The sequence below is a fragment of the Psammomys obesus genome, unplaced genomic scaffold, assembly GCF_907164565.1.
Source record: "Psammomys obesus unplaced genomic scaffold, mPsaObe1.curated_primary_1811, whole genome shotgun sequence".
Taxonomy (NCBI): domain Eukaryota; kingdom Metazoa; phylum Chordata; class Mammalia; order Rodentia; family Muridae; genus Psammomys; species Psammomys obesus.
The window spans coordinates 10,904,571-10,920,483 of record NW_026585689.1 but is presented as its reverse complement, the minus strand read 5'-3'; the positions used below and the strand labels follow the sequence as shown (position 1 = coordinate 10,920,483).

The window sequence follows — 15,913 nt, the reverse complement described above, 5'->3', positions numbered from 1 at the left end:
ACTCCCAAATTTTGTATTCTGTTAAATCCAGATACAGAAAAATAAAAGAATAAAGGACAGGCATACACCAACCTGAATTTCTCCAAAATAAACGCCAATGAAAAGGTAGAATCGTTTTAAGCTTAGATGGATACGTGCTTTCACGAGCTGTTTCGTGGGTAGAATAATTAAGCTTCTAGACTCACCCACTAAAAAACAAAAACAAAAACAAGAAAACTCTCAAAACTGAGTCCTTTTTAAAATTAGATTTGAAAACGTCTATTTTTATTTTGTTATTGTGTGGGTGGGGATCCAACTCAGCATTGTGTATGCATGGTAAGGACAATATGGTGGCAGTCCTGAGCTCTGTCATTCCAATTTTAAGCATAGAAAAATTTAATCCCAGAGATTTAAATTGTTTTACTTTGAGACCTAAAGGATTAGATTTCTCTTTAATCTTTTAAATTCATTTGTAGTAATGAACTAAATACATTAACTTTAAGTATTTCAACCAACAGACAAATTTTCCTAAGCCTTTATTGTTTTTTACAGATCTAATTTACTAAACTTACAAAGAAAGCTAGAGAAATGTAAATCTTTGGAATATTCCAATTTGTTATCGACTTGGTGAGATCTTGTAGGGCTACAATCCCACATTTATTAAACAATTGTACATTTGTAATCTGCTTATAAATTTGGGGAGACAGTTAAAATTACAGACATCTACAATCCTGCACATGCCTTAGACAATCCTTTAACCCAAACTGTCAGTGTGATGGTTGTGATTCCTTAGTTCTGTACTTTTCTCGAAGGCTTTCTGTGCTAAAAATGAGCTATGCTGTGAAGAAATGGGTTTGTTTATGGTAGGCAATGTCTGTGAGATAGTAAAGCCAAAGATAGACAATGGGGACAGGATTTTTCAGAGTGTTTTTCATAGCGCATCGCATAACCTGAATTCTATTTGTGCCAAGTGTGGAATCTTACACACAGGTGGTGTTCCAACCTTCTATGGACAGAGAATGTACTGTCCCGGTGGAGTCCTGCAGGCTTTCATGTAATTTGAGATGTCATTATTGTTTAGCCCTTAATTTTAGTCCTTTTTAGAGGTGACAATGTCCAGTGGAAGACAGATTTACGTGAAAGATCTTCCTTCTTGCCCAGAAGATAAGAGGAGCCATATTAAAATGAAAGTGAAAAATTGTTCCTTATCTGACTTTTTTCTCCCTCAATTTGAGTCTCCTACCCTGTTTTTAATTGTCCTAAATGAGGATGGGGAAGTAAGATTTGACAGATGTCTAAAAGTGGAGCTGAAACAATTCCCTATTTGCTAATTGTGTCTGAAGCCAAAACACTGAGTCCAAAGCACACAGCAATGAGCACATGAAACTAACAGAAAGCCTTAGCAATTTAGGGCAAAGCAACCTTGTCCGTGCTTAGAAACAGACATATTTTCCTTTGTCTTTAGAGAGAGTCTAACTTCGTTAACACTACACTCAAAGCTTTGACTCTGAGAATTAAATAAAATTAAATTACTTTAGCCCAATTTGTTAATGTACAGCTCTGTCTTATGTTGTACCTACAACTGAACATTTTGTTTCATGTCTGCATTTTTTATTTTTTATTTAGTTGTATTTATTTATTATTAAATTTATTAAAATTTTTATTCACTTTACATCCTGGTTGAAGCCCCATTCCAGCTCAACTTCCAGTCACCCTTCCCCATCTCCTGTTCCTCAGAAAAGAGGAGCCCCCTTTCATATCCACTCCAGCTCCTCAAGTTGCATCAGGACTGAATGTGTCCCCTTCCCTGTGGCCTGGCAAGGTAGTCCCACCAGGAGGAAGTCATCAAAAAGCTGACAAGAAACTCCCTCTCAGATGCAGTCCCCACTTCCCTTAAGATCCACAAGAAGCCTAAGCTTTCCATCTGCTACACCTTTGTAGAGGGCCTAGATCCAGTTCATGCATGCTTCAGTGTCAGCAAGCCCCTCTAGGTCCTAGTTAGTTGGTTCTGTGGTCTTCCTGTTGAGGTCCTGTCACCTCCAGGTCCTCTTCTCTTTCCCCCCACTTTTGCACAAGACTCCCTAAGCATCATCCACTGTTTGGCTGTGAGTCTCAGCATCTGTTAGGAAGTGTTGCTGGGTAGAGTCTCTCAGAGGACAACTCTGCTAGGCTCCTGTCTGCAGACTTAGCTGATGAGTATCATTCATAGTTTCAGGGGTTGGCACTCTCCCACAGGGTGGGTCTTTGGTTGGACCAGGCATTGGTCAGACATTCCTTCAATCTCTGCTCTATCTGCTTGTAGGCAGGGTAAAATTTTGGTTGAAGTTTTTGTGGGTGTGTTGGTGTGTCCCTCCCTTTACTAGGAGGGTGTCCTGTTCCATCTCTATAGCCTCTGCTACTAGGAGTCTCTGCTCATATCCTCCCCCTCATATCCTCCCAGGAGCCTACCCTGACTTAGGTCTCCAGCTTGTCACAGAGAGGCCCCACCCAGTTTCCCTTTTCTCTACAGGCCTTCTGTCCTCTCAACACTGCTCTCCGCAGGTCTGCTCTCCACCCTTATATTTCTCTGTGCACCCTCTCCTACTTTGTTGCCTCTCTTCAACCACTACCTCTGTCTACTCCACTTTTCCCTCTGAGTGAGATTTATGCACCCTCCCTTGGATCTTTGTTGTTACTTGTCTCCTTTGGCTCTGTGCCTTGCAGTATGGTTATATTCTTTATATGGCTAATATCCACCTATTAGTGAGTACATAACATGTGTGTCTTTCTAGGTTCCATCCATTTGCTTGCAAGTTTGAAATGTACCACAGTTTCTTTATCCATTCTTTGGTTAAGAGACATCTGGATTGTTTCCAGATTCTGGCTATTTTGAGTAAAGCTGTTATGAACATAGTTGAGCCAGTGTCCTCATTGTCTGGTGGAGCAATGTAGTTTATCTAGTATTATATTGAGGTCTTTGATCCACTTGGACTTGAGTTTTCTACAGGGTGACATATATGCATCTATTTGTATTTTCCAAATTTATTTTTTATAATTTATTCACTTTACATTCTTATTGTAGCACCTCCCTCATCTCCTCCCACTCCACCCACCCTCCCTTTCCCCCCATACCACTCTCTAAGTCCTCAGCCTTCCTCCCCTATCATCTGACCCCAGGCTATCAAGTCTCATCAAGACTGCCTGTATCCCCTTCCTCTGTGGCCTGGCAAGGCCACCCCACTAGGGGAAAGTGCTCAAAGAGCTATCAACAGAGTCTTTCAGAGAAAGCCCCTGCTCCCCTTACTAGGGAACTCACGTGGAGACTGAGCTACTTATATATCTGAGCAGGGGGTCTAGGTCCTCTCCATGCATGAACCTTGGTTGGTGTGCATCAGTCTCTGCAGTTCCCCTCTAATCAGATTTGTTGGTTTTCTTGGTCTCCTTGTGGAGCTCCTGTCCCCTCTGGGTCCTTCAGTCTTGCCCCCCACTCTTCCAAAGGACTCCCTGCGCTCTGCCCAAAGTTTGGCTGTGAGTCTCAGCATCTGCTTTGATCTTGTGCTGGGTGGAGTCTTTCAGAGTATATCTGATGACTAAAAACAATGAACATTTCTTTAATGTTTGATATTCCTTTGTTGAGAATTCTCTGCTTAGCTCTGTACCACAGTTTTTAATTGGATTATTTGGTTTGTTGGTGTTTAATTCCTCAAGTTCTTTATATATTCTGGATATTAGCCTCTGTCGGATATAGGATTGGTGAAGAACTTCTACCAGTCTGTAGGCTATCATTTTGTTTTGACGACAGTGTCCTTTGCTCTACAGAAGGTTTTCAGTTTCATAAGGCCCCATTTATTAATTGCTGATCTTAGAGCCTGAGCTGTTGGTGTTCTGTTCAGGAAGTTGTCTTTTGTGCCAATGAGTTCAAGGCTCTTCCCTACTTTTTCTTTTAACAGGTTTAGTGTGTCTGGTTTTATGTTGAGGTCTTTGATCCATTTAGAATTTAGTTTTGTGCAGGGTGATAAATATGGATCTATTTATATTTTTCTACATGGAGACATCCAGTTAGATGAGCACCATTTGTTGAAGATATTATTTTTCATTGTATGTTTTTGGCTTCTTTGTCAAAAATAAGTGTCCATAGCTGTTTTTTTCTGGGTCTTCACTTTGATTCCATTGATCCCCCCCATTCTGTTTTTATGACAGTACCATGCAGTTTTTATTACTGTTGCTCTATAGTACAGCTTGAGATCAGGGAAGTAAATTCCTCCAGAATATCTTTTATTGTATAGGATGGTTTTTAGCTATTCTAGATTTTTTGTTTTTCCATATGAAGTTATGAATTGTCTTTCAAGTTCTGCAAAGAATTGTGTTGGCATTTAGATGGAATTACATTGAATTTGTAGATTGCTTTTGGTAGGAGGGCCATTTTTACTATGTTAATCCTACTCATCCAACAGCAAGGGAGATATTTCCATCTTCTGATATTCAATTTCTTTCTTCAGAGACTTGAAGGGTTTTTTTTTTTTCCATACAAATTTTTCCACTTACTTGGTTAGAGTTACACCAAAATACTTTATACTTTGTGTGTGTGGCTATTGTCAGTGGTGTTGCTTCCCTAATTTCTTTCTCAGCCCATTTGTCTTTTGTATACAGGAGGGCTATTGATTTTTTGTTGTTGTTGTTAATTCTGTGTCCAGCCACTTTGCTGAATTCCTTGGTAGACTTTTGAGGGTCACTTATGTATACTATCATATCATCTGCAAATAGTGATATTTTGACTTCTTCTTTTCCAATTTGTATTTCCTTGATCTCCTTTAGTTGTCTTATTGCTCTAGCTAGGACTTCAAGTACTGTATTGAAGAGATATGAGGAGAATGGGCAGCCTTGTCTTTCCCTTATTTCAGTGGAATTGGTTTAAGTTTCTCTCCATTTAGTTTGATGTTGGCTATAGGTTTGCTGTATATTGCCTTTACTATGTTTAGGTATGTGTCTTGTATCCCTGACCCCTCCATTACTTTAAACATGAATGGGTGTTTGACTTTTTCAAATGCTTTTTCGGTATCTTAGTAGATGATCATGTGTTTGTTTGTTTGTTTTGCCTTTCAGTTTGTATTTATGGTGGATTACATTGATAGATTTCCATATATTGAATCACCCCTGTATGCCTGGGATGAAGCCTACTTGGTCATGGTGGATGATATTTTTGATGTGTTCTTGGATTCAGTTTGCAAGTATTTTATTGAGAATTTTTGTGTCAATGTTCATAAGGGAGATTGGTCTGAAATTGTGTTACTTTGTTGGGTCTTTGTGTGGTATCAGGGTGACCAAAGCCTCATAGAATAAGTTTGCCAATGTTCCTCAGGAACTTGGGGATCCTCCTTTCACCAAAGAAAGTCCCGGAGTCAGCCACCTGGGTACTGGTTTTCTTGCTCTAAGGTTCGTGAGTCCAGACATTGTGTTCAAACATTGTGCTTGCTGGGCACAGCCATTTTGGAGAACAAGTGAGCTTGGAGGTGTTGCCGGTCTTTTTAGGGAGACAGGTTGAGCTGTGGAACAGTGGCTGGGGTTGCTTCCGTGTATCCCGAGATTCAGAAGGCCCAAGGTTGCGCCCCTGGTACTGGAAGGTATCCACTCCACAGGAGAGTGAGAGTGGGTGCCGGAGGTTGGAACCTCGAACTGCCCCTACCTAGAAGGTATTCACTCCATTGGACAGCGAAAATGGGCACCTGAATTTGGAGCTGTGCTCCCAGTACTGGAAGGTACCCACTCCACATAAAGGTGAGAGTGGGCACCCAAGTTGGGAGCCAGAAGCCACTGGTAGCAGAAGGTGTCCACAGACAGTGGGATTGGGTAGGAGCCCGGGAGCTTTTCCTGGTATTAGCTGGGAGACCTGAGGTGGGACCCTTGCATTTTCCTCACTGTGGGCTTTCCTCTCAACTGGGAAACACAGATGTTGGGGTTTTGGGGTCCACAATATGGCCTGTTGGTCACTCTGCTCTCACTGCTCTCTTGCTGTTCAGACACTGTGATCTATCTGCACTGCCATCTTGGATCTGAGCATATCTGCCTTCATTAACCACCTTTCCTGTCATATACATCTTGGCTTAGTTCTGAAGGCTCTTTAAGGCTGTGTTCAAACCATTTTCCCCTTGCTACTTCATACTGCCTTCTTCTGCCCATACTTCTAAAGCCCAGAGCCTAAGCCAACACTGGGCCACATGCTTTGCCCACCTCCATCATTAGACACAAAATCCTCCTCATCACTACTCTGTAAGGCTAGTGAGGACCATTCTTCTTTGTCTCTGCTGTTTCAGCTGAGAAACTTCTGCCCATTGCTACAGTGGAAAATGAACCATTGACATAGAAAGGAAGGTGGCTCCTGAAAGGTTATGCTCTGTATAGTACAGAAAATCATATTCAATATCCATATTTCCAGTTCTGAAAGTATGCATATACATTTGCATATGTGAAATGTGAAAGAAAATGTGAAAGCATATGTGAAAGAAAAATAAATATTGCCACATAGACAAAGGGGGCAGATACATTGCAAAATATCAAGCCAGGTGATAAAATATGATAGAGACAGCTGGAGTGCCCTGATTGAGAGCAAACAAAGGTGGCAGTATTAAATTGAGAGCTTACAACAGCCCACAGAAAACTTCATTGAGATAGTCAGCAGGAGCTCTCAACAGAGTTTTTATCTTCTTAATGAGCTTCTGCTTCTTCAACCACCATAGATTTTGTATCATGGGATAGAGTAGCCAATAACAACCTCTTTTCGAAAGGGGTTCTCTCTTCAGACGTTCTGAAGGGAACAATATTTTAATATCCCTTTCTGTTTGCTGTTTTCCTTTCTTGCACAGAGATAAAAGTTCATTGTGCCCCAGGACAGGGAAATTTAGAGGACAGGTTACATGCTGGGATCTGAGACAATGGAGGGCCTCTCCTCACTCAGAGTGAGCTTTCAGTAAGTTTAAGAGTATCATGTGGCAATTCACCAATGTCCATTTTATCTTTAGGAAAGAACCCCTAAGTCAGTGTTAATGATGGCTGAAAATCTCTTAGAGACCCGAGTTCACAGGATACATCTTCTGACACCAGAAGTAGAAGTTCCTTTCAAGTCCGAGTTACTTCTTAGGTGAACTTGTTTATCTCATACTGTCCTGTTCAAAGGGAAAACTGCCAGTTGGTTTAGATGTCTACCATTTGAATGTCTACCATTTGATGTCTACCCAGGGGAGGGATGGTAAGGATGGATGCTTAGGAATCACTCGTCATTTCACCACATGCTACATTTTCCATTTCCCACCCCTTATGAAACATATTTGTTTTTGTAGAGTTGGTGATCAAAACCAGGAGCTGATGAAAGAATTATAACATCAAGTTATGCCCCAGTGCAAGAAGTGTCTTTAGTTTCTTCCATATCTGATGTTCTGATGAGTTTACATAATGGGGAACTTGATGAAGTCTGAAGATCCTACAGAATAGGATGACCAGAGAAAAAGACAATGGTAATGATGCTCCCCTCTAGTGGTATTGTCTGGAAAGACGTCTCTTAAGCGAAAGTTGCTTTCTAAACCCAAGTAACTAGGTTCACTGAGACAACAGAGGCTATTGCCATTACTCTTGGCTGTCCACAGGTCTGTTGCTGAGGATACTTTTGTTAAAGGACATGGAAGTGGTCAAGCTGGTACTGAACCGTAAGTTTCCTCCATGCTGGCTACCTTTCATGGTGCCAGAAGGTGCTCTGCAAGCTAAGGAGGGAGAGAAGTTCTTAAGAGCCTTACCCAGCTCTGCACCTTGGAAGCCAGGATGAAAGTCATGCTGACAGAATCCACCATTGGTGCAATAGGCACATTAACGTTATAAGGGTTAACTGATCTTTAATTGGATTACGGGTCCATTCTAAATGGGACATAATTCATGTGTCATACTATAAACTGGGCCAAGAACCTGTAGCTGGGGGTGTCATGTGTTGTTAAGGGGGAACCTACTGCTACTAATTTGCGACATGAAACTGTGTAATTCTGCCTTCCAGCCCAATGCCCATGTATTAGTGCTGCTCTCAGCCTTCATCAGAAAACCTTCTTCTCGCTAGGAGGAACGGTTATTACAAAGTCTAACTACTGGCGAAAGTGTGGAAAATAAGTGACTATGGAGTATGCAATCCTAAATGGACATCTATATCACCACCCCACACCGCCCCCATCCCCTACGTTCACTGTACCTGGAAAAAGAGCTGAGAGAAAGCCTGAAAGAGCCAGAGACCAGGCTTGTAGATCGGTGTCTTTTTGACAAAGCAGGACCATTGCACTCATGACCTCACAGCCCTGTGATTACCTACACAAGACCTGCATATGATCAAACCAGACAACATTACAGCATGGATTTCGGGGAAGGGCACACAGCTCCACTCCTAACTGTACAGGTATCGGCAGTTCATGGCTTCAGGGTGCAGGGAGGTAACTTTTCTTTGGGAGTGAGGCCAAGGGTATATTGCCCATCCTTCAGTGACTGGCCTCACACCTGTGTGCATGTGTGCAGCTATGAAACTAATTGGTCTCAGCGGATTAAAAAAAGGACATAAAGTTGGTAGGATGGGTTGGAAAAGGGGACTAGGAAATGAGTATGACTAAGATACATCCATGAATGTCTCAAAGAATAAATAATATATTACTTAAAGATAGAGGTAGAATTTGGATTAATTTTTTAATCTTATATTTTAATTCCTTAATATGGAAATACATTGTTATCTCCAAGTGTTTCCCAGGTTCCTCTACTTCGTATTTTAAAGTTCTAGCCTCTACCCACATACCTCAGAATGCTGCCTTCTTTTAGGTATGGTGATTCCTGTGTAGTTAGTTCAAATAAATCTGTACTCGATGCAGTAAGGGACTCCATGAGCCTCCAGCCCAATATGGCAAAGATCCTGATGAAAGAGGGACACTGAAAGAGATTGGGAAGAGCATGAGGTCATTGAGATCAACTCATGTACCTTCCAGCCAAAAATCAAAGAACACCAAACGTTGACAGCAAAACAGCAGAGAGACAGCTGGGAGACAGACAAGAACCAGTTCTCTGCTTGTGACCTTCCAAGGGAATGTGATTGTGCTGGTACCAGGATCTTCAGTTTCAAGCTGCACGTGCTTTGAGACAATAATCTCTGTCCTTTCAGATACTCAACTTGTGCCACTTCCTTAAAGCATCGTGAGGAAGCCTATAGATTCCCATTGCTTTAAGGTTAGTTTTAAACTTAATGAATTAGATGTCAAAAGACAGCATGTATTTGAGCTAGGAACTTACATATTGAGGGTAATCAGTAATATCAAGGATAAAGATATCATCTCCTAGATTTATTGCCATCCATGAAAAGCATCATCTTTCATGCAAAACATCACAGAAACTTGGTTTCCTTATACATTTATACTGTTTTGTGGTTCCATTGAATTGATATGTTCCCTCAATCTGTCCTGCTGCCATTAAGACAGTCCTCAGATAGGTAGTATTCTTACATGTGGTGAAAATCTCTTGTTTATTAGTGATTTCTGCATGGGTGATGATACCTTTAATATACCTGCTGTGGTGAGTTAAATGAGAAATGCCCTTCATACGCTCCCATCGACTTAACACTTGGTATCCTGATGGTAGTGATCTTTGGGGAAGTGTGGAGTCTTTGGGAGAACCTTGTTGGAGGAAGTACATCACTGAGGGCAAGGCTGAGTGAGGGTGCATATAGTCTGGGGTCCCCCCCCCATTCACTAGCTCTACTTTGTGCATTTGAAGATGAGAGCTCTTGGCTTCCTGTAACTGCTTCTGCACCTGTGGCTTGCAGCTGTGCCTCTGCCCCATCATGATGGACTCATCTCTCTGAAACCATAGGCCAAAATAAAGCTCATTTCTCCCCGTGTTGTTTTTTGGTCATGGTGTTTATCAGAGCAACAGAAGACAAACTAACACAGCTGCTCTGTAAGTCACAGATTTCTTAGTGTCCTTGATTTTATTAAGCTTTCTGGGGATTATGGGCCTCTTGCCTTCCAAAATGCCAGACATTTATTGCAAAAATATTCCTGTTATTAGTTCTACAGAGCACTGCAAGCAATAGGCTAGTCATTGTTTTACAGCTGTTTCATCTGAACATTCCCCCCACCCCCGAAGGGAGAGCAGACACTTACTTACAAGATTCAGGAGGCTAACAAAACCTACACAACTCAGGAAGCTCAGAAGTAGTGGTTGGCTTCATTGTTCATATGCTTGCCTGTTTGACGTATTTCCCAATAGGTAACCCAACTTGCTCTTCTCTGCCACCCAATCTATGCGTGGGTGTCCTTTCTCCCTGTGTGTGCCCTAGTCATGTCTGGCACTCTGCAGATGTCTTTGTCACTTAACTCATTATTCCCCAATGCTGTCTTTCCATGCTCAGTGGGTCATCTGTGAAGGGATTCTTCATCTTCCAAGGATGCTGTATTCTTCTGCTTCTGGCTTTCCACATTTAGTGTCCCACGTGGGTGATTGTCACCCTTACTTGATACTGACCTTTCACAAGGGCTCACTCAACCTCATCACATGAATGTCTCTTCACCCTGCTCTTGGTGTGTCAACTTAAGGTAATTTCCTTTTACATTTGCTCTCATTACTCTACTTGGTCCCTGACACCCACTCTGAGTCACAATGCCTCTGTTCACACATGATAAACACCTTCTTTTTGTCTTATACAGATGAAGTCTTTATGACCAACATGCACAGGAATGAGAGGCCTAATGAGGCTATCTAAGATACAGATTTAAAGTAATCCAATTAAAAAATAGGGAACAGGAACTAAACAGAAAATTCTCGGTAGAGGAATATCAAATGGCAGAGAAACACTTAAAGAAATGCTCAACACCATTAGCCATTAGGGAAAGGCAAATCAAAACAACCCTGAGATTTCACCTTACACCCATCAGAATGGCCAAGATAAAAAAACTCAAGTGACAACACTTGCTGGAGAGGTTGTGGAGAAAGGGGAACCCTCCTCCACTGCTGGTAAAAATGTAAACTTGTACAACCACTCTGGAAATCAATCTGGCTCTTTCTCAGACAACTAAGAATAGCACTTCCTCAAGTTCCAGTCATACCACTCCTAGGCATATATCCAAAAGAGGCTCAAGTACACAATAAGGACATTTGCTCAACCATGTTTGTAGCAGCTTTATTTGTAATAGCCAGAAGATGGAAACAACCCAGATGCCCCTCAACTGAAGAATACATGCAGAAATTGTGGTACATCTACACAGTTGAATATTACTCAGCAATGAAAAATAAGGAAATCATGAAATTTGCAGGTAAATGGTGGGACCTGGAAAGGATCATCCTGAGTGAGCTATCCCAGAAGCAGAAAGACACACATGGTATATACTCACTCATATAGACATGTAATATATGATGAACCTACTGAAATCTGTACATCTAAAGAAAGTAATCAAGAGAGAGGACCATGACTAAAATGCTCAATCCCCATCCCAAAAGGCAAAGAGGAAGGACATCAGAGGAGGAAGAAAATAGGAAACAGGCTGAGAACCTGCCACAGAGGTCCTCTGAAAGGCTCTGCCCTGCAGACTATCAAAGCAGACGCTGAGACTTATGGCCAACTGTTGGGCAGTGTGCATGGAATCTTATGTAAGAAGTGGGAAATAGTAAGATCTGGAAAGGACAGGAATTCCACAAGGAGAGCAACAGAACCAGAAATTTGAACACAGCGGTCTTCTCAGAGACTCATTCTCCAACCAAAGACCATGCATGAAGATAACCTAGAACCCCTGCACAGATGTAGCCCATGGCAGTTTAGTGTCCAAGTGAGTTACATAGTAATGGGAAGAGGGACCGCTTCTGACATAATCTGATTGGCCTGCTCTTTGATCACCTCCCCCTGAGGGGGGAGCAGCCTTACCAGGCCACAGAAGGTGACAATGCAGCCACTCCTGATGAGATCTGATAGACTAAGATCGGAAGAAGAGGAGGACCTCCCCTATCAGTGGACTTAGGGAAGGGCATGAGTGAAGAAGGGAGAGGGAGGGTGGGTTCGACAGGGGAGGAGGAAAGGGATTATGGGGGGATACAAAGTGAATAAAGTGTAATTAATTTAAAAAAGATATGGATTTAGTGTGATTTATTTGGGCCCATGAGACAAATTAGTGACAACAAAGTAGTCTCCTTGAGTGCCAGCTGTGTAACTGCAAGAACCGTGTCTGTCTGGCTCCTTAGTTTATCCACAAGTTCACCATATGCTTTGAGTAGAATAATTAACAAATAAGCCATTTTCCATTTATCTTTTCTCTTCTTTGTCTTCTTGACTTATGTGCATATGAAAATAGTGGTTGTGTTAGTGATTTTTGACCTCGTGTGAGGAAATCTTTGACATATACAAATTAAAGGAGGAAAGATATGGGTTGGTTCATAGTTTCTGAAGGAGTTCATGTTTTTGTTTGTTTTGTTTTTGTCCCATGTGTTATGTGAGAGCATCATGGTAGCAAGAATTTGTAATAGAGGAGTCCCTTTATCTCATGGAATACAGGAGAGAAGTAGAAAGAGAGACTGAGGGGAGGGTAGGCAAGACAGGGCTCCTAAGGACAAGTTCCTGTGACCCACTTCTTCTGGCTAGGCCTTATCTCCTAATGTTTTCAGAACCTACCAAAATAGTGCCACCATCCATATATCAACCTTACAATAAATGAACTTTTGGAAATGCATGCATCATATTCAGACCATAACGCTGACCATTTAAACATTTTAAATGACACTAATTTGTGTCCTTTATAAATGCAAACATCTATATTTATATGCCTAGGATTTTTTCATTCCACAAATTTCTACTGTGGAACAACCTTATAAATTCAATATGTGGCCAAATGGACATAAGTAAATGAAGCTGTCACCTGTACAACATCCCCAGGTTCCTGCACATCCACTGACTACGGGAAGAAAATCTCTACACACCACCAAAATCAGTTTTCAGTCATTGAGCTTGCTTCCCTTCAAAATGTGAGCAACAGTACAAGAAAACAAAACAAACAAACAAAAACTCAAAACACTGTCATCCTTGTAGGGTGACCATGGGCTCCACAATCCATTTCCTTAATAACCCTCTTCAGCAATAATACAAATTCTTGCTGCCATGATGCTCTCCCATAACACATGGAACAAAAACAAAACAAACAAAAACATGAACTCCTTCAGAAACTATGAACCAACCCATATCTTTCCTCCTTTTTCCACACAGGGCAGCATTTTCATAGAACTTTCCCAAGAATAACATCTCCGAGAGAGCCTTCTTGTGAGAGGAGTTCTGTAGTTAAGAACCATTGGGAACGTAAAATGCATATGCGCACACTAGAACGCCTCAGGACATTCCCTACAGAACATTGTTTAACTTTGTGTGGCCTGGTATTGCTCAATAGTCCTTAACCACGGAGCTCGTCTTGAAGTCGCCTCTAACTTCATTATGTTTTTGCACTGGGACAAGTGTTGTTATGAAATAAACGAGGCAAGACGTGAAATGTATGTCGTGCTCTATGTGTTCTCTGTTTAACTGGCACTAATTCATCTTCTTAGTTTATTACTTATGGAACATTGCTATTTTTAATATTGAAAAAGTAATATATGTGTGTGTATGTTATACTAATTGAAAATACATACATATCACAGAAAGAATTTTTCATTTTTTTGTGACACAGATCCCTTGGATTTCCACAAATAATTTTGTTTATGTACCCTACTCTCGCCATTTTGGGTAGATGACACAGACACATAAGAATAAATATTATAATGCATTCACAACAAACAGATAATGAACACGGATTCATTTTTTCTTCTATAGCAGTCTCTAAATTCTTTCATTTTCTGACATATTAATATGTTTTTATGAAGCTCTAGAATGAGGTAAAATTAGGATTTTATGTTAATATCCTCCCCCAAAGTTGTACGTTAGAAAGTATTATTGAGAATTGGAGAATGATACATAATTGTATGGGGCAAATAGATGATTGGTTTAGATGTAAAACTTATTTTATAAATCTGTGCCTAACACTCCCGGAAGAGTATTCTGTAGTAGTTACATGTTATTATCATCTTTAACAGTTATGATGTGTCTTATCAGTGGTTATACCTGGTTTATCACGCTGGGAGAATACACATGCTTTGAGGGCTTGTTCCTGCCTGGGACAGTCCTGACACTGAAGGCATCTGATCATCAAAGGTCTAAATGACTAGAGGGACCATCTGAGTATTGATTCATCCACCAGAAGCAGAGATTTGGTGACTCAAGTGCTCGTTAACAACTTCATTTGAGACTAGAGAGGGACAGCGAAGAGAAATGCAGGATCCCGAGAGTCACAGATGTAACTGCAAAGAGATTGCAGTTTGTAGAAGTTTTGATGGAGGATTTCTTTCCTTAGATTGCTGTAACAAAGTGCTCCAAACTGTGTGGCTTGAATGACAGAAATGTACTGGTCCTCATGTTGTGGTGATCACCAAACCATAAAATTATTTTCACTGTTATTTCGTAACTGTCACTTTGCTATTGTTATAATTTGTAATATACAGCGTATCTGATATGTGACCCCTGTGAAAAGATGGGTTGAGGGCCAAAGGGGTCACGACCCACAGGCTGAGAGCAAACACTGCTTTACCTGATACACCAGTACTGGGAAGTGCCTTGTCCAGGCGATGGCTGCCTTCTACAATGCCACTTATGAAGTGTTAGGTAGCACTAGATGGCTAGTGGGCAACGGTGTATATAAAAATGTGTGTGTGTGTGTGATCATAGTTGGTTCTTAGGACCCTGAATAAAGGCTATACTCCAAGCCTTTCTCCGTAGCCTTTCTTTGCAATTGGTTGTCTTATCCCTGTGTCTCTTCAGACATTGTCCCTCTGTGTACATCAGTACCCAGATTTTCTCTTATAAAGACACCATGCATACTGGGAAAAGGCCCACTCTATTGACTTCTTTTAAACTGGACTATTTCCCTATCAATCTTATCTTCAATTAAGGCCACAATGTGGGTGCTTTGGGTTAAGACTGCAACACATGAATGTGGGTACATAATTTAATCCGTAATAGATGGCTTTTAGTGCTTTTTATAATTCTCCCCAAGCCAGTATACTCACTCACCAATTGCAGCCATTAGAATGTAGGCTCCTTAAGGAAATGCAAGCAGTGAAAGCGTATGTGGCTACTACAGTGTATCATCTTGTTCACAGCATATTTTATTTCTCCAAGAGGGTGTCTGAATATCCTGAAACACCTGATGGAGTCTCTTAAAACCGAAATTCAGGAGGCTGAGCTGCAGAGAATCACAGGGATCCCTTGTCCTCCTGACTTCCTCTTGGGGTTCTCCTTGCTTGCCTCCTTCCCTCACTGTCCTTCTTGTCTAGATATGCACCTTTGACCCTCTAGGCTAATCCACCCCTTCTTTATTGCCCTGAGTTAGTTTCCTTTTCCAGGAATCCCAGTGATCTCCCTTGGTGAAGGAGCATACTTCAGGCAGAAACACACGCTGCGACTCCAGCTATGGTAGCTGAGTTAACTTCAAAGCTCTTCAGACATGAGAACATCTGCCAGAAGGACCACTGAAAGGAAGAGTTCTTTCCGTGTTTTATAGCCATCCCTGGTTAAATTTCTTGACCTAAGGAGAAACTGGCTGTTTCGCACACAGTGGTGCAGTGCTTTGGCTTCACCATGCATTACTGTCGTTCCTGCAATGTCCGGGTGCTGGTGGCTGTTGTGTGTGGGCTGCTGACTGGCGTCGTTTTGGGACTGGGAGTCTGGAGGATGGCCATAAGGATCCACAGAGGTAATGTCAACTTATTATATTCTACTGAGAAAGGGAGAGAAAGAGAGAGAGAGAGAGAGAGAGAGAGGAAGGGAAGGAGAAAGGGAGAGAGGAGAGGAGGGAAGGAGGGAGGAAGGGAGAAAGAGACACAC

The 15,913-nt window shown here is 41.5% G+C and overlaps 1 protein-coding gene across 2 annotated transcripts in view; it reads left to right on the top strand.

The window, feature by feature from the left end:
* The first annotated feature begins 15,446 nt into the window (after positions 1-15,446).
* Positions 15,447-15,913, top strand: part of Adgrg7 (adhesion G protein-coupled receptor G7) — a 54,493-nt gene continuing 54,026 nt past the window's right edge. For both annotated transcript variants that reach the window (XM_055594900.1, XM_055594907.1), the window contains exon 1: positions 15,447-15,782. In XM_055594900.1, coding sequence (XP_055450875.1) covers positions 15,668-15,782 — 115 coding nt within the window. In that variant the 5' untranslated portion in view covers positions 15,447-15,667. The remainder of the gene's footprint in view (positions 15,783-15,913) is intronic.